The sequence below is a fragment of the Protopterus annectens genome, chromosome 12.part0, assembly GCF_019279795.1.
Source record: "Protopterus annectens isolate FY-2018-M chromosome 12.part0, PAN1.0, whole genome shotgun sequence".
NCBI lineage: Eukaryota > Metazoa > Chordata > Ceratodontiformes > Protopteridae > Protopterus > Protopterus annectens.
Genome location: NC_056746.1, coordinates 267644769 through 267664938, shown reverse-complemented (window position 1 = coordinate 267664938; position 20170 = coordinate 267644769). Strand labels below are relative to the sequence as shown.

At 39.6% G+C, this 20170-nt stretch overlaps 1 protein-coding gene across 1 annotated transcript in view; it reads right to left on the bottom strand.

The window, feature by feature from the left end:
* The window catches only part of CLUAP1 (clusterin associated protein 1), a 960319-nt gene that overhangs the window by 512281 nt on the left and 427868 nt on the right, over positions 1-20170 (bottom strand). The window contains exon 9 of the mRNA XM_044089326.1: positions 1074-1207. Within this exon, the coding sequence (XP_043945261.1) occupies positions 1074-1207 (134 nt within the window). The remainder of the gene's footprint in view (positions 1-1073; positions 1208-20170) is intronic.

Below are 20170 nucleotides of genomic sequence, written 5' to 3'. Positions count from 1 at the left end.
TTATGATGTCAGGGGAGTTTCCATGGGAATTTTTTTAAAGATGCTTTTTAGACATGGAATTCTTCATAGCTACAACTGTAGTTCTACTCGGGGGAAAAAGGAACAACACATACTTGGTACAGTACATAAGAACACTTAATTGTTACAAATGGAATTTTATTCATGTGAAAGTCCCATTTCACTAATTCTGTCTAGGGGTTTAGATATGTTTTATCAACCATGCTGCTGTTTTGTTAACCTCCTTGCACTAACAGGTCAAGTCAGCAATTAAGCTCTGTAAAACAATAGCCTGTCTTCATAGATTCAGAACTCATTGCTAGGCAGACTGCCTTAACTCTACCATTACAGAGAAAATGTCTGAAGCATAGGCATGCACACATGTCCTGTTGGGCTTGATAGAAGATTAGAGGCATAGCTTGTCTGGTGGATGATGAAATTTCCTGTGACTGCTTCTCAGAGTTATGCTGTTAATATCTCTCCAAACTTCTTAAATCTCTTTATAAATTACAGGCTTAGCCTAAATGTACCTGTTCTATAACTGTTATCCTATCACCTAATGGCAAGAGGTTCTCCAGTTCAGTTCTCAGGTGGGGTTTCTTCTGTGCAGAGTTTGCATATCCTCCATATTTTCACTTGGGATTTTTCCAGGTGCACCCAAATCCCAAAGGTATGTAAGTGGAATGCTCACTCTGTTTTGTCCATAGGTGTGCATACTGTGTGTGTGTGTGTGTGTGCGTGTGTGCTCGTACACACATGCATGCAAAAGATAAAGAAGAAAGTTTTGGCAATTTACTTCCATTCCTCACTTGCCAGAAAACTCTGTGAATAGTAATGAGTGTTAATGGGGTTTCTAAAGAAGCCAGATGTGACTTCACAGTAATGGATGGATGGATGGATTTTATAATTTATCAGAAGGTGAAGCCATACACTACTCACAGACATTGTATCAAGTTTCTCTAATCAGCATAAGAAAGACACCAAAGATCTCCTGATGAATTTTGTGGTTTTCAATTAAGGGATTAAGAAATAGGATGATCTTATAATACAACAGCAACTTTAGTAAGAATTCTAACCTGACACTCTGAAGTGTCTGTAAGCGCTTTTGATTCCTCTCCAAATCCAGTTTTCGCTTCTCGATTTTAGCTTCTAGGTTGGCTTCATCAGATGCCACATTGTTCAGCATGTCTTTTGTCTTCTGTACTTGTTCCTTCAAGATAAAACAAAGACAGCGTTTTGTTTTGAAATTTTTTCCCATCCCATGAACAAACTTAGTCCTTCTATCAGCCAAATCACACTTTATCTCCTTAGGATATTACCTACAAATCTGTAAATTGGTTCAGACATCAGAATTTGTGTATTTTTTCTAGTTGTTTTTATTACATTTCATAGATGTTCAATGACATAACTTGGCTCCCAGACTCTGACGGGACATGCCATTACTTGGGGATACAATCTTCAGTTTTCCTATGAAGGAAACAACCCTTTGAATACTTCATTAAGTCCTCTATTCCCCTGCCAACCTATAACAGCCAACACAATTCATTAACATGGCCTATTAAAACTATTCAAATAGAGAGAGACCAAGCATATATCTCAACCATCACAGTTGTAGGAGTGGGAAACTAAGACAGTCTTAAAAAAGGTTTTAAATAAACAAAAAACAAGTTTGCAATGCATCATTGTAAAATAAACAAACAAGTTACTTTTACAAGCTTACAGGATCATAGGAAAGTACTAAGCTTGTTATCCTTGCAGACTATTTTAAGCCTAGTTACCCTTTTGATGATCGAGTTAATCCATCTCATTTGGTGTTAGACCAGCGTTAACCATCCCAAGGTCGATAATTATATATCACCCCTAGTAAGACTAACTGGGATCATACCAAAGATAATCGGTATACCTCCTGCTAAACCTATTTCGACCTTAAATTCATGAATTTTCTTATGATCTCTCTACTTTTACATTACCCCATATTCTGTTGCTCTGACTTACCATGGTCCTTCCTCCATCTGTAAGAATAAGTATCAGCTTTATTGCCAAAATATAATATTACTGTTTAGTAGAGCTTTTCTCTTTTCTTTCCCTTCAGAGCCTGCGATCACTACTAACAATCCTAACCCCAATACCACAGGAATTCTGCCACAAGGCCCAACTCCTGAAAATTTTCACTGAGAACTTTGTCATTGTGCAATGTAAGCAAGTTAAACATGAAGAGCCTTGCTGTGTATTAACTTTAACTAGTCAAAAATGTGCCCACCCTGTGCTGGAAAGTAGCTGTGATATTTCTCCCAGAGGAGCAGTCCTTGCACTCTAAGGACCACTTACTAAATTGACCACTGTCCTTTCTCTTGACTAACAGATTACACTGTCTATGCCAGTTACTTAGTCTCTCTAGCTTCCTGATTTCTGTATTCAATAAAAACCTATTCCACTTTGCACCTCCTTTTAAATTGCATTGTACTGGCTATAAACTGATTGCTCTCTGTAATAACTGACCTCAGGGTGGGAAGCCATCTTACACTGTATATGCCATTTACTTAGTCTCCCTTGCTTCCTGTTATCAGAATTCAGAAAATGAAAGAAAACTTGTTCTACCTTGTTCCTCTTATTAATTGCTTTGCACTGGCTATAATCTGATTGCTATCTGTAATAACTGAACCAAGGTTATAAAACAACATGCAACCTATCCAAATTTAACCCTGAAATATTAATTACTACCCTATCATCTATTAAATAGAACATCTTAAAATTCCTCCCATTTGAAGATGATGTAAATGAATTCAGTACAACTTTCCTAAACATCCTAAATAGCCTTGTAGCTCCTTGAAGGAAGAGACTAAAAACAAATGATCCAATTCAACTATCCAAAAAGAAAAGAATGCTAATAAATGACAAAAAAAGTATGGAAAGAATGGCAAAAATATAAACCACCACGTTATCTCAAAAACATCAGAATGCTCTGCAACCATAATAAAAAGCAAATAAAAGAAGACAAAAAATATACAGTGGATATAAAAAGTTTACACACCCCTGTTAAAATGCCAGGTTTTTGTGATAAAAAAGAGACCACAATAAATCATTTCAAAACTCTTCCCACCTTTAATGTGACCTATAACCTGTACAATTTTATATCCACAACTTCCAGAATAATAGCAAACACAGCCCTAAAAATTCTAGTCAGCCATTAAAGAAATCTGACATCCTGGCCAAAAATTCAACCCTAACCTCTCTCACAATAACTCACCACTCAAAGCTGCAATAGAATACAGCTCTTATTTCACAGATAGCATAGCATTCCGAACCAAGGATTCCACAACATACAATCCCAACCCTCCCCAACACCACATTTCACCACATTCAATTTTACTTTCAAACCTGTGCACATATCCTTTATAAAATTACTCAAACCATGCTCTACTTTAACTGATGACTTTCATAGGTTCATAGGTTCATACTAGGCTATCTGCCCTAGGGCATTTATAAGCCTAGCCAGAGTGTGTTTGGCTTTCGCCATCCATTTTAAATTAATTTTGCTATGCCCTTTTTCGAGGTTAGTATACTGTGCCTCTGTCTAACAGTGACACAGAAGTGATACACGGGGTAAACCTATGATCTCCTATCCACTCATCAAGATTCCTCTTGAAGAGAGTCAATGAGGGACTCTGCCTAACCTGGACTGGGATTTTATTCCAGAGTGAAGGGAGCCTCTGGGTTATGAATCTGTCCCTCCAGCATGTCCTATTTACTTCAGTGCTGAGGTTCAAGTCTCTCGTGCGCGTGCCTCGATGGGATTTGGATTTTCTGAGGTGCAGCATGTCCATTAATTCCGGGTTGGACATGGCTTTATAAGTCAGGCACAGATCGCCTCTGAGCAGGTGGTATGCCACTGAGTAGAGCTGGAGTTTCTTTAACCGGGCAGCATATGGCATCTGTTTGAGCCCTTTGATCCTCTTGGTGAGGTACTTTTGGGGTCTTTCCAGTTGCTGCAGGTGTCTGGTAAGGTACATCCCAAAAGTGGCACCGTACTCAATTATGGGCCTGATGAGGGATGAGTAAAGAGGCATGATGACCTCCTCTGATCTAGATGTGAATCCCTTCATGATTAGGTGGGCTATATAAAATGTTTTCTAACCACTTTGGCCATGTGGTTGTCAAATGAGAGATTGCTATCAACTTGGGTCCCCAGGTCCCTAATTACTTCTTCTGTACTTAATGGATTACCATCTATGTGGTAATTTGTGGGCACTTTGTTTTTGCCAAAGGGGGTGACTATACACTTTTTGGTGTTTAGCTTGAGTTCATGGCTCTGGCACCAGTTGTCTGTTTCTATGAGGCCCTTTTGGAGGATGCTTGTGTCAGCTGGAGAGTCGATTATGGTGCCCAGTGTGCAGTCATCTGCGAACTTGGTCAGCCACAGTCCTTCCGTGTTGGCCTGTATCTCCGAGAAATATATACCGAACAAGAGAGGTCCCAGGACTGAGCCTTGTGGGATGCCACTTGTAACTGGTTTGGAGTCTGACATGGCTCCAGCAATTCTAACCATGTGGGTTCTGTCCTTGAGCCAGTTTGCAACCCATCTAGTGACATAGGGGCTTATATTTAAGCTGGTGAGCTTATCTCTAATGCCCGAGTGGGGTATTGTATCGAAGGCTTTTGTGAGGTCCAGGTAGGCTGTGTGGACCACCTCCCCTCATCAATGGCCTTGGTGACTGTTTCAAAGAAATCAACCAGGTTTAAGAGGCAGGATCTGCCCTTAACAAAGCCGAACTGGGTAGGATCCAGTGTCTGTAGGTCCCCAATATCTTTATTTATGATGTCCATGATGATCCTTTCCATAGCTTTGCAGACCAAGCTAGTCAGGCTTATGGGGCGATAGTTTCCAGGATCCGTTGAGGCACCACCTTTGTGGAGAGGGACCACTGTTGCTGTATGCCACTCTTTGGGTACATATCCTGTAGTAAGGCTGAGATTGAACAGTAGTTTTATGTTTGGGGTTAGCTCTTCTTGGAGTTCATGTAGGATGCAGCTCGGGACACCGTCTGGTCCCATTGATGCTGTGTTTTTTGCTTTGGAGAGGGCGGCTCTTAAGAGAGCATCTGAGATGTCAGGGGGGCAGCACTCTGCTGGGATAGATATTTGCCCTTTTGGTGTGTGTGGGGGGGGAGTTTGCTCTGAACCTGTCAGCTAGCATGTTGGCAATGTCTGTGGGTTCAGTGTATTTTTTGTCATTTTGGACTAATTCTGAGCATATCTGGGAATTCCCACCCAGGTTACTAACATAACTAAAGAAAGCCTTGTGATTATCCTTAGTGTCCTGTGCAATTTTTCTCTTGAAGCTGGCCTTAGACGATTTTATGAGTGCCCATAGTTTTTTGCTAATACTGATCAGTGATGCCTTCCCTTTTTGGGATTTTGCTCCATCATTTAGTAGCTTCCTCCTTCTATTGTATAGTTTGTTTATGGCTGGGGTTCACCAGACAGGATGTCTGCCTTTGGAGGATTGGGTCTTGGTTTTATTTGGGATTGCATGATCCATGCATTCCTGAAGGTGTTCATAGAATGCGTTTATAAAGGATTCTGCGGTCTGGGCCGTATTTTCCACAGGCCCGGGGGCTTTGAAGAATTCCCCCTCGGTTTTGAGGAGTGTGAAATTTGCTTTAGAGAAGTTTTTCACTGTGGATTTCTGGGCAGGGGGTGGGGTCGGGATGTGAATATCCAGTGAGATTAGTTTATGGTCTGATCTTACCAATGAGGGATACACTTCTGGTCTGGAGCATAAAGTCCCCATGTTGGTAACGATCAGTTCCAGTATGTTTTCCCCTAACAATTTCTTCCATAGCATTTGAGTTTACAAATTCTAGGAACCTTTGGGCTAGGGTGTTGGAGCTAGAGTAATGCTCCCAGTCTATGTTTGGGTAGTTGTAGTCGCCAAATATAATGGTGTTTGGAGATACCTTCATATTTTCCAGTGTTCTCAGGAAGGCCGAGTGGGGTTCCTGGGTTTGGGAGGGTGGTGTAGCAGGCTATAAACTGGAAAGCAGTTTTACCACTGTTAGTTGCACATGGATAGTCTCTGATGCTTCGTGCTGTGCCACCAACCTGGAGGTGTGGATATCTTTGACGAATATTGATTCACTCCCCCTCCTTTTGTGGTTCGGTCCAAGTTTTGGGGCCGAAAAGCATGGTATGAGGTATAACCTGGAAGTGCTGGCGTGCTCTCGGGAGCCTTGAACCAGGTTTCTGTTACTGCACAGATATCGATGTTCTCCATGCTAAGGAGAGTTTCGAGTGCATGCATCTTGAGGTTTAGACTTCTGCCGTTGAGTAGCATTACTCTTAGTTTCTTATCCTTTGTGATACCTATGGAGGTGGGTTTGTCTTTTGAGCCTTGCCTAAAAAAGGCACTATGGGGGTAGCAAGAGCCTTTGCCAATATCTGAAAGCCCAGGGGTGACAGGTGCAAGCCATCCCTAGTGAAGCATCGTGGCTTGTCGAGTATGTCATCCCAGGCTGACAGGCATTGGATCCCCTTTGAATGACACCAATACTTAAGCCAATTGTTGAAAATGATCATCTTGTCTTCATATTGTGGCATCATTCTTGGTGAGGGTAAGATGCTACTCAAGGTCAGGGTCATACCGGCCTGGGCTACATGCTCAGAGAGCTCCTCTATGTCTCTTTTCATGTAGTCCAGGGAGGTACGTCTCAGGTCATTCACACCAGCATGGACAATGATATAGAGTCATATTTGTACTTGCCTTGGAGTGACCTGAGTGCTTGTGTTATGTGGCGGATTCTAGCGCCTGACAGGCAGCTCACCGTGACCTTCTCCTTATTCAGTCTGGTGAGCGGGACGTCAGTGTGCCTGACGATAGAGTCACCTATTACAAGTGTATCAGGTGTGTTGTTTAGCCTTAAGGGCTGTGACTGTTCGGCACACTGGCTTTGTGAGCTATGTGTTGCACGTGTTTTGTTTTGGGGTAGCGGTTGCTTGGGTGTCTGCTTTGGAGGTCTCTGCTGCTTAGGCAGATTTTATTTAGAGCCTCTGAGTATGTTTTTGTGTGTTTATGTGTTTGGTTTGCTGCCGTGGTAGGTCTATGTGAGACTGGAATTGTAGTGAGTGTGGTTTCCTTCTCCTCCTGACTGGTTATGCCAGTACTGAGTTGTGAGAGCTTAGCCTCCAGTTTGGCTATATGGTTGCATCTCTCACATGTGTTGGAATTTGTTGGGAGGAGGAGAGGGTTGTCTGTGTACATGAGGCAGTTGTAACATTGCCTCAAGATTCCCAGATCTTTCCAAGCAAATACGTCACAATAGCAGCAGATAGCTCTGCCTAGCCTGTCTTTATCCTTATAAATAGGTAAATCCAGGAATCCGATATTCCCTCTCTCTGGAAAACATCAGACATTATCCTTCTACACAAAGGAGGAAATTCAACAGACATTACAAACTTTAGACCTATAGCAATCTTATCCCCACTCTCCAAAATATTTGAGGAATGTATTGAAAAACAACTGATAAACTATCTCCTGTAGAACAAACTCCTATCATCTACACAATACAGCTTCCATTCCTCTCACATACTACCACTGCACTTCTAACCTTTATAAATACTGTCAATAAACCCTGAGATACAGTAGAGAGTCGATTATCCAAAACATCAATTATCCAAATGCAGCCTTCCAAAGTTTGAGTAGGAAAAAGTCTGAATATGTAAACATTATATGTATTCGCTTGTACATGTTTTTTGAGCTTGCAGCCTGATCGTGTGTGAAAAATCTTCTTTGTTGTCTGCTGGAATCACTGAATGGTTGAAAAGTGTAACCCCTGCATGCAGAAAAAAACAAGATTTTAGTTTTTTTTTATCCAGTTCAGTATGTCTGATTATCTTAACAGTTTGATTATCAGAACTACCCTAAGTCCCAATTAGTTTGGATAACAGACTCTACTGTAATAGCAAACTAGTCTCCTCATCTCTAGACTTGTCTAAAGCCATCGACACAGTTTGTAACAGCAACCTTCTACTTCAAATGTCCTCACTAAGTCTATCACAGCCCACTCTTCTATGGTTCAAAAGCTTCCTGTCCAATAGGTATTAGTTAATAAAATGGCATCCCACCCTCTGTCCATACCTCCCAGTCACCACTGGTGTACCACAATGTTCTATCCTTAAACCCCTCCTCTTCAACATTCTCACTAATGTTCACACATCCATAAATCAGGTCTCCCTAATAAAATACAGAGATAACTCCACACTCATATGAACACTGTACAACCTGGTACATCTCCAGAAAATTACTCCGGAAGCTTTAACATCCACTGAAACATGGCTTTGTAATTCACAACTCATGCTCAAGCCAAGCCCCACTCTCATGAAAAAACAAAATTTAAAATCCTCTCTCTTATTAATACAGCCACTGAAATCACTTCTCATAGCAACTTAACAGGGATGATAGTGGATCACTCATACAGTTCACCTTGATATATATATATATATATATATATATATATATATATATATATATATATATATATAAATATCACTGTATTAAAAAGTCCCACCAAAAACAAGGGATGCTTTACAGAGCCAAAACTTTCTCAACAACACAGCCAAAACTACACTTGTCACTACTTACATTCTCCCCCTCATTACTTTATGGTACTCACATACTTACTAACATCCAGGCATCAGAAAAATCAAAACTTGGAAGAATACTATAATAAAATTGCTAAATTTGCAGCAAATACCCCTTTCAGAACTCACCACTGTACAGCACTAAAAGCCTAAATCGGTTAGAACTACCCCATCAACTAACATATAGACAGCTTTCTTATCACCATTAAATTATCCAGCCTCCGTCTGCTTGTCTAGCACTAAATACCATTCTACATAAATGTTTCAAATCAGTCATTACAATCCGATGACCAAAAGCTCCTCTCTGTCCACAAAATTATCAAATCTGCTGTACTCATACCGTGTGGTTAAGGCCTGGACTACCTTTATCTGTATCCATCAGGTCACTACCCTCCTTCCAGTCCTTTAAAAACATTCTGAAAGATTTCTAGCCAAATATGTCTCTGTTATTGCTCAATCCCTAAATATGAGCATGCACTTACTCAAACCTTACACCTCCTTAACTCTACCTTCTTCACTTACATCCTTATTAGAATCAATTTACCTCCCCAGATTATTTTTCTAAATATGCCACAACCCTATTTTTTCTCTCACTTCATATTGCAATTCATGTTTGTATTATACTAACTTGCCCTTAATTTCTCTATAAACTGATGAACATTTCTCTGAATATTAATATACAAGTTACATTGATTCTTAACCAATGTTTTCACATTGTGTAATTTGTTATAATTATTTAAATTGTAAATGTTTTTGCATTATTTTGAAGAATGTAAAATTATTGTTCTTAAAATGTTTTTGTAATAGTTTGGAGCTTTTCTCCCCAGGGCCTCTGCTGATAATGGGCACCTACCTAGTAGAACTTTACCAGCAATCAAATGTTAGTAAATAAATGTAAAGGGATGGGTCCCTATCAGTTAATCGAGTTGCCAGAAACTCAAACTCCATATGGTCGAGACCATATAATTGAGTTTTTGAAAACTTGAAGCTTTTGAATGGAGATCACAGTACAGAGAGGATCGGGAAATTTATCCTTTTCCTCATTGTAGTGCAATCTTGAAGTTGGCATATATCATGCACAGGGGGGTTTTACCCCCCTGCAAAAACATAAAAAAGGTAGATTTTTGTGTGTTTTGTTTTTTTTTATGTTCGAGTTTTCGGCGACTTGATCATGTTTTGGTATATTTTTTTTTTTTTTAGTTTCTGAAATGTTGATCATCTGATATAGACTCAAAGGGACACACGCATGGGATAAAGCATTTAAGAGCTGCTTCTGTCAATTAATAATACAGGGGCAGTCCTGGGGTAAATTTTCTAATACCTGTCTGCAGATCCAAGTTACATTTGAACATGGGACATGGATGCGCTTTTTAACAGTGTACAGTTGTAACAATAATGGCTTTGCACTCATGTAATTGAAACAATAACAACATGGCTGGAAAATCATGCATGGCCACATCCTTCTCATTGGTGAACTGAATTATAACCAGAGTTTTTTTCTTAAATAAAAACAACAAGTACAGCTGTGAAAAAAAAAACTAAACTATAAAACCGCAGTGCCAAAGGATCAAAATTTAAAAGAATTATTGCACAGGTGGATATTCTACAGGGGAAAAGGCATAGCAACAAATTATTAAATGTGACTGAAAAGTTTTTTTTTATTTTTACAAGGCTGCTGCTAGCTGGCCAGAAAAACTATTCACTCTGTGGAGCACTCAATAACTCACTCAGTCTTCAGAGTTTCCATTTGTCTACTTACTTGATCAATATTTTTTAAACTGGTATGTTCACTCTAGGACAGCAGAAACAGTGACATCAAGCATCTAACCACATCATGTAATTACTGCCCAATTCAACAAGCTACTAACAGATTATTTCAGGCATGTGCTTAGTTTGTTGGCAGAAAGTAACTACCTTTTTTCTATTTAATATTTAAAGTAATACCCACTTTAATCCACACAATTAAATTGTGTTCATAGTTTGTACATAAATAGTTATTGATCTGGTCCACTACATAAGAAACAGAACTTTTACTGCAATTCTGTTAATACAGTCATAAATTAAGCACTGTTCTGCCTTAATATAATAATAGAATACTTTTGCATTTAAAGGCAACCACAATTTTTAAGTGGAATTTTCTAATGCATGTTGTATTATTCCATCCTTAAATGAAGGAAGACTGGCATGTTCCAAAGGTTAGGTGCAGTTGTGCAAAAATTCCTGCCCATCAAAAAGATGCATTGCAAGGTTTTGTGTTGGCATTCTTTGGTTTGGGTTTTTAGCCTTAATTCTGATTATTTATTTTTTAAATCTTTTTATTGTATTATCTTATAGACAAACAATACAAACCACAGAATAAAATTGTACAAACAACAACAAAAACTATATACAACTATACATTGCCCAAAACAATAACAATAAATACAACAGATAATGAATTAAGGAGATATATTAAAAAATTTGAAAAACGTTTCAGGTTAATAGACAATCAAAGAATACATTCCAAAAATTTTCAGAACAGAACTTGTGATTACCTTTATAAAAGAGATATTTTTGTGCCTTAATATGCCTAATTACCAATTCCTTTAGACCTTCCCATGTTAGTGCGGCTTGGCACTTCCAATGCAAAGAGATATAATATTTGATAAATATGACAATTGAAATCACCACCTTGAGCTGAGCTTTAGGAATATTATCAGGAGGGATATGTAATAAAGCAAATTGCCAAGAAAGTGCAGATTTTTCGTATCCCATTTTCTCCAGAATCACTTTAAGGTCACACCATAGTTTGTACACACATTTGCAACTCCAGAAAATGTGATATATATCGGCTACTTGATCCTTACAGAATGGACACAGAGACGACGAGTTGGGATGAATTTTATTAATAATTGCATGTGTTAAATACGCATTGTTGGTGATCATGAGTTGCATATAAAATACTTTTTTTAAAAGGGATAAATTTAATACTAGATTTGAAAGCCTCTTTCATTTGTGTGGGAGTTATATTCGGGTCCTTATCCGACCAGAATTTAGAAAATACTGGCAAATTGTTAGATCTAATAGAGATTAAGAACTTGTAGACATTAGAAGTCATTTTCTTTTTAAGCAGAAGAAGTTTCCAAATAACCTTGGCAATTTCGATATTTTCTCTAGATAGGTCTGGATGATCATAATATGGATTCAATAACTCAGAGATCTGTCTAGTTATTAAAGTATATTTATTGGATAGATTAAATGATTGCCTGATCTCAGATAACTTCAGATGTTTGACTAAAAAGAAGTCTGCCATGCACTTATCCTTAATAAGGGGGAAATTGTCCAGATTTATCATGTTACCACTTACAGTTAAATTGGGATTTAGATGTAATGGTTGGAGGGAAATGAACACCTGCAAAAGTTTTAGAGAAGACAATAGTTTATGAAATCTGATAACATTATATTTGAGGCCATAGATAATTTTATATTTGTCTAGACTAACTATGCTCAAGAAAGGTAAGGCGGATGGATTAAAGTTAAAGGATCTAATATAATTGAAGTAAAGTAAAACCCAGTTAGGGTGCCAAGCATCCGAGGAATTAATATAATTTGCTATCTTAATAATTCTACTACTTTGTATAATATCATAGTAAAGTTTGAAGTCAGGAAGAGAAATACCACCCAAATCCTTCGGGTAAGTAAGTTTAGAGTACGAAATTCTCACCGATTTTGGAGACCAAATAAACTTAGAGAAGGTTGAGTGTAATTTATTGAAAAAGTATAAAGGGATAATCGAATTAGTCGAGTTAAAAATATACAAGAACCTGGGAAGGATATTCATTTTTATAATAGTTATTCAAGCCAGAAAGGGAAGCTTAAGTTGAGTCCATCTCTTTAAATCCCATTGCACCTCCTTCCAAAGAGAAGAAATATTCTCCTGATACGAAATAGATTGATCAGTTGAGAAAGTTACCCCCAGGTAATGAAGATTTGAATTAACAGGAATAACATCAGAAGAAAAATTTAGGGGGTATGGTGATGTGATATTGACCGGAAAAATTTGAGATTTGTTTTTGTTAACCTTGTAATTGGCAAATTTAGAGAAGATATTAATGGATTTCATGATTTTCTCCAAGTCTGAATTTGGTAAAGAGAGGTAAATATTTAGATCATCCGCAAATGCCGAGAGGGGGATACTAGTTCTAAATAGCTTGGGGATGATCTGATGAGTTTTTTGTTTAATAAGAAGGAAGAGAGGCTCTATATATAGATTAAATAATAAAGGAGAGAGAGGGCAACCTTGTCTCGTACCATTAATTATGCTAATCCTCTCAGATATAACATTATTAATATTGTAGTGTTGTATAGGCTTTGTGGTAAATGGTCTCAATAAATTTTGTGAACGAGGTAGGAATGTTAAATAGTGGTAGAATAGAGAGTAAAAATTTCATACTCATTCTATCAAAGGCCTTAGAAGCATCTATTGCTAGAGTGTACAGGGGGTACCTAGCTAAAGACGAGAAAGTTATCATAGCTTCTAAAGCTAGAGTATGATCCGAGGTCTGTCTATTTCTAATGAAGCCGGATTGTTCTTTAGAGACTATACTAGGTAGCAGTAATAAGTCTATTGGCAAATATTTGGGCCAAGATCTTTAAGTCTACATTAATAATGGAGATGGGTCTAAAATTTTCCGGTTTGGTAGAGTCTGTTTTACCTTTAGGGATAAGAATAGTCTTAGATGCATTGAAATGAGGATCACTTATACCCTGGTGGAGAATATGATTATAGATCAAATATAAAGCCTGTGAGATCTTGTTGGGATATAATTTGTAGAATTCTGCTGTGAACCCATCAGGACCCAGGGCCTTATTCAATTTTAGGTTATTGATCACGTCCAGGACTTCCTGAGGAGTAATTTCTTTATCTAACAAGTGAAATTGATCCATATTTAGTTTTGGGAAAGATAATTCTTTAAGGGTATCATAAAGCACGAAGAAATCGATAGGGTCATTAGGTGAGCTATAGAGCTCAGTGTAAATTTTTTGAAAAATTTTTATAATATCCTGTGTATCATGGTATAGTTTGTCTTGATAAGAAATTTGAGAGAAAATATGTGATGGCTTATTCTGATTAATTAGTCTGGCTAAGAACCTAGACGGGCAATGAGCCCAATCGGAATACTTGGCCAGCATTTTGGTTTCATTAACTGATAAATTATCTGCCTGTAGAGATAAATAATCTTTCTGTAATTTAACTAACTGCGATTCTATTTCGCTATCATATTTGATCTGTAGTTTGTTTTCCCATTCTGATATTTTCTTACTCATTTCCGACTCCCTTTTAAGATATAGTTTCTTGAAGTAAGAGGCTTTATTTATCAGAATGCCCCTAATTACCGCCTTTGTGGAGGCCCATAGTATATCTATAGGAATATCCTGCTCTTCTGATGCTTGTATAAATTGGTTTATGTTATCTTCTATAATCAAAGCTATTCCTTCTTTTTGAAAAAGATTAGGATTAAGTCTCCACCACAATGGACTATTTCTACTGCTACTTCTCTGATTGTAATCTAGGGAGAGGGATAACTTCGAGTGGTCAGATAAATTTCTGTTATCAATATGTAGTTCTATTTGGTAGTTAGCCAGAGCCGAAGAAAGAAATCAATTCTGGACCAACTCTTATGACAGTTGGAGAAAAAAGTGAAGTTAACTCTATTAGCGGGGTTTCTGTGTGATATAAATGGGTCAAGCAAATTGAAATATTCCTTGAGCTCAGCTAATACTGACACGGCTAGTTTATTATAATTTGTATTACCATTCGACCTATCTGTAGTGGGGTTCTGAACGGAGTTCCAATCTCCACCTATAATAAAATAGTGGTTGGGGAAGGAGGGAAGAATGTTATAAATAATCATATAGAAATTTTGTTGGTTAGCACAAGGAGAGTAGATATTCAAGAATACAATGGGCTTATCAATGTGGGGTAGCTTGGTAGTAAATAAACACCATCTGCCGTCTTTATCAGATTCACATTTAATAATATCAAAAGGGAATTTTTTCTTTATTATTATGGCAACCCCTGCACTATTCGACTTAATTCCGGAGTCAATGATCTTTCTCACCCACGGCCTCCTTTTTTCGTGCTCCCATTGGCAGCTGAGCAAATGTGTTTCCTGAACTAAAATTATATCAGCTTTTGATTTAAAGCACATGTGCATGAAGAGTCTCCTCTTTTTGATCAGCTGTAATCCCTTAATATTCCAAGAATCACATATAATCATACAGCTACCTATTCAGTGGGGAATAATATGTGTGGTATGGAAGAGTAAAAAGGAAGAAAAAGACATGGGAAATATATCGCATAACCTGAAACTTATCAACTTTAATTAGTAGAATATGGGCAAAAAACGCTAATCAAAAAGACCCTTCCTGCCTAACAACCGAGCATAAACCCCTCTCCAAAGGCCCGGAAGGGAAAGGGATTTTTGGGAACTTTGATTTAAAAAACCCAACATAAGGGTAATTCAAAGAACCCCCCTCATCTGAGGGATGTATGGACCCCCAAAAGATCCCCTAATCACCCTTAGGTCTAGACCTCTTATCCTCCCCATCAGGGTTAGGATTTCGAACCCAGCTCAGCATTTAAGAATTTGAACTGTGAAACAAATAGTGCATAAGCCATTCAAAAATAACAATTGCATAATTAAAAATGACACATGCTAGTAAGACAAAATACTATTTCTCAAAAAGGCAATGAAAACAGTCAGCTATAAGAGAAAAATGAGATTAGAACTATGGCCTAATCCAAATGTCAAAGACTGCAAAAGGACAATAAAATATTTATACGAAACAGCAACCTCATATAGTGTCATGACACGAGACATACCTTAAACCTATAATCCCAAAAAATTTCCCATTAGTATAAAAAGGGACCATATATGTACTGAGTGACTGATCTTGGGTCAGTTCGAGGTTAATCTAAAAGTACAGTTTTGTACCTACCATAAATGTAGATGTTCGAAGATCCACATTGCTGCAGTCATAACCTGTGGGTAGTCCGCTGTCCTCGGTCGGCCCGAATACCAATTAGGCTGGCGTCGGTCATGGGCGCTCAGATCTGACGTCAGTGCGTCATGGTATTAAAGCGCATGACCGACGTCATATCCTCAGTCTTTTCTTGCCCCAGATGTCAGAAGGCCCTAAAAAGAAAGGCCACAGCCCAAAATAGAAAAACCTCCAAAACCCATGTACAAACAACATCTACAACCCAAACCATACAACCACTCCAAACTACAGAGGGGAAGGAGGGAGGGTAAATTGGACTGCAGCAATGTGGATCTTCAAACATCTACATTTATGGTAGGTACAAAACTGTACTATGTTCTTCATCTCACATTGCTGCAGTCATAACCTGTGGGTAGAATCCCAAAGCAAAGGTAAAGGGAGGTTGGCAAAATCATAAAGCATTGGGAGCTGCTAATATGCCCTGTAAGACTGCAGTGGCAAATCCAGTCCTAGATTTGGAATAAAGAGGGAGATGGTAATGTTTACAAAAAGTGTGCACTGAACTCCAAGTAGCTGCTTCCAAAATATCTTTAGTAGCTACACCCCTTAAAAAAGCAGTAGAAGTGGCAGTAGCCCTAGTGGAATGAGGTCTGATCCCAGCCGGAATCTCCTTACCATGATGAGAATAACAAAAGGCAATACAATGGCCAATCCACTTAGAAATAGTTTGTTTTCAAACAGGTTTCCCCTGAGAGCCCAAAGCAAAAGAGACAAATAACTGTTGAGACTGTCTGAACCTTTTAGTCCTGCTCAAATAATAACGCAACTGCCTGTGAATATCCAAAGTGTGCAAAATTTTCTCCCCTTTATTTTGGGGATCAGCATAAAAAGTAGGCAAATGAATAGATTGGTTCAAGGCCACATTTGAAACCACTTTAGGCATAAAAGTAGGGTTAGTACGCAGAGACACCCTATCCTTATGAAAAATCAGGAAGGGTTCAACTGCCATTAGAGCCTGTAATTCAGATACCCTTCTAGCAGACATAATGGCCAACAAAAAGCAGTCTTCCAAGACAAAACTTTAACTCAGACGTAGCTGCAGGTTCAAAAGGAGGTAAAGTAAGTTTTTCCAACACAAAATTGAGATCCCAGGAAGGAGTAGGAGCTCTACGGGGTCTTATGTTCTTTGCCCTCTAAGGAATTGCTTAAACAAAGGATGAGAGAATAAAGGTGGGTCACAGTCATAGTGAGCAGAAATGGCTGCAGCATGAACTTTTACAGAGGAGAAGGACAAACCCTTGTCTAATAATTCTGTAAGATATTGAAGAGAAACACTCAAATCAGGCCTGGAAACATCAAAGCTCTTTGCTTTGCTCCAAATAAAAAATCTCCTCCATTTATCAGCATAAACTTTCCTTGTACTAGGCCTTCTGGCCTCCAAAATAACATTCAAAACTTGTTGAGGAAGCTGCAACCCTCCAGGTTCTAGAACAGAATATGCCATGCTATTAGATGCAGGGACTGAATCCTGACATTGAGGAAATGATCGCCCGCCTGAGACAAAAGGTGTGGAATTGAAGGCAAAGGCCAAGGAGGCTCCCCGCTAAACTCCTCAGCAGAGGGTACCAGTGCTGTCGAGGCCAATCTGGAGCTATTAGAATCATGGAGGGCTTGTCTTGTCTGACCTTCAAGAGCACCTTGGGAAGGAGAGGCAGAGGAGGAAAGGCATAGACGTGAAGATTGCTCCAACTGAATGATAGAGCATCCACTTTCCAAGCTGTTGGATGAAACATCTTCGTGCAAAACTTTGGCAACTGGAACTTTAGTGGAGAAGCTAACAGATCTATGTCTGGAGTCCCCCATATCACTGTCAACTGTCGAAATACATGAGGATCCAACTTCCACTCGTGGGGATCCACCATCTGTCTGCTCAAAACATCTGCTAAGGAGTTCTGTGCTCCTGGCAGAAACCTTGCCTGAAGAGTGAGGTGCAAACTGAGAGCAGTCTCCCACAAAATCATAGCTTGCCTGCAAAGAGGGTACGAATGGGTTCCCCTTGCTTGTTGATGTACCACATGACAGTTGTGTTGTCTGTTTGAATCAACACTTGTCGCCGGTGAAGTAAATCCCTGAAAGCCATCAATGCAAATTGGACTGCTAACATCTCCTTCAAGTTGATATGTAAATGTTGAAGTCTGGCAGGCCACGTGTCTTGAACCCATTTTCCATTGAGGTGTGCTCCCCAAGCCTTGTCCGAGGCATCTGTCGTTAAGATCTGACTCGCCTCTGGTCTGGTCACAGAGAGTCCCTTGTTTAGGTGACATTCCTGAGCCCACCACAAAAATTCCTTTTGAATGCAAGGTATTATTTGAATGACAGTGTCCAGATCGTGGCAGTGTTGTGTCCACACATTTTGAGATACCATTGTAGCTTCCTCATATGCAGTTTGGCATTGGGAAGCACCAGAATACAAGATGCCATGAACCCCAAGGCTTGAAGGACTGTCCTTGCAGTCAGCCTGGACCGTAGAGACAATTGTTGGAAGTAAAGTGTAAGGTTCCTTTGCTTGTCCAGGGTCAAAAAAGCCATCTGGGAAGCTGTATTCAGTCTCACACCCAGAAAGCACATTTCCTGAGAGGGTACTAGACTGGACTTTGTTTCGTTCACAGAATACCCTAGGCACCTTAACACTGCCATAACATACTGTAGATGGTGAAGAAGCTTGTTTTTGTCTTGAGCAAGAATCAGGCAATCGTCCAAATAAGGATAAATTTGTATTCCTCTTAACCTTAAGAAGGCCATCACTGGAGCCAGAACCTTTGTGAACACCCTGGGCGCAGTAGATAAGCCAAAGGGCAATGCAGAGAATTGATAATGTAAAGTCCCAGCCCAAAAACGCAGGAATCTCCTGCAATTGGGCCTGATAGGAACATGAAGATAAGCCTCTTTGAGATCCAGAGTTACCATCCAGTGATCTTTGCCCAACAGAGGCAGAAGTTGTTGCAACGTCAACATTTTGAATTTTGGAATGTCCAGGTATGTGTTGAGGATAGATAAATCCAAAATTGGCCTCCAAGTGTTCCCCTTTCTTTGGTACAAGAAACAGGCGAGAATAAAATCCTAGGCCCACTTCTGACAGAGGGACCTGCTGTATAGCCCCCATTTGAAGAAGTAAAGAAATCTGTTTGTGAGCCTCTACCCTTTGCTGAGGAGGAACGTCTGGCATGCCCTTGAAAGGGGGCAATGTGTGGAAATAAAACTTGTAGCCTCGGTCTATAATGTCCAACACCCATTTGTCCTGGGTGACTAAAAGCCAGTTTTGCTTGAAGAGTGCCAACTTTCCTCCCAAAGGGGCTGCCAGACAGGAGGGATCTGGCAGCTGAAGATGCAGGTCATTGGGCCTGTTTACGAAAGGACTGGCCCCTGCCCTCACCTGTAGATTGTGCAGGGGAACTCCACGTTCTAGGCCTGAAAGAACCCTGAGCTCTGCCCCTACCACGCCTAGACCTGCCCCTAGACTGTGAATCAGAAGGATAAGCCCATCCCTTAGTAGGCCAATTCCTGCTAAACTTAGGGGGCTGCACCTGCAAAAAATCTTTAACAGTCTGCATAGACTTAGCCTTGTCTTCCATTTTCTTTAAGACTCCACAGGAGAACCAAACAAAACTTCAGACTGTAAAGGAGCATCCAAAATTCTAGCTTTAACATGCTCTGACAAATTCTGATCCTTAAGCCAGGCGTGCCTGCGAATAACTGATCCAGTGGCAGCCACCCTGGAAGAAGCCTGTAAAGCATCGAAACCACACTGCAAAGAATGCTTACCCACCTGATCAGAGGCATGAACCAAATCCTGTAATTCCTTACACTCTATGCCCTCTGCCAAAGCATCTACCTTAGATTTTAACTGAGTAATGAGAAAATTCTGGTACTTCAACATATGAAACTGGCAATTCAGAGCCCTCATTGCTAGAGTGGAAGAGGTGTACACTTTCTTACCCCACCTATCCAAAGCTCTAAAATCTTTATCCATAGGAACTGGATTCTTTACAACAGAAGCCCTGACACCCTTGGGTCCCTGGCTAATAGTTTCTGGGTCAGCCCTTGGGCTCTTATACAAATATTTATGAGCCTCAGGTACTCTGTAATACCTATCTGGTTTAACTGGTGCAGGAGGCAAGGAGTCTGGATTAAGGGAAGCCTCCGAGAAAACATCCTGAACAACATCCAAAACAGGAGGTATAGCTAAGGGCCGATGTTGTGGTAAAAACAAAAATTCCCTAAGCCTCTTTCGAATCAGAAATCCTGACCTTCCCATTTAAAATGCTCCCTCATAGAATGCAGGGTTTCTGAAAAAGAAAAATCCTCTGGAGAAGCAGAAGGAGTGGAATCCTCTGCGTCTGAATCAGAATAAGGAGGAAAATCCTGAGTGTCTTCAGCCGAAGACTCATCTGAAGCCTGTTCCAAACTTTCCACCTCTGGCTCCACCCTAGGCCTCTTATCTGGAGGGGGCATAGAACCCCTGATTAAGGAAATTAAATCTTCTGCCATTTTA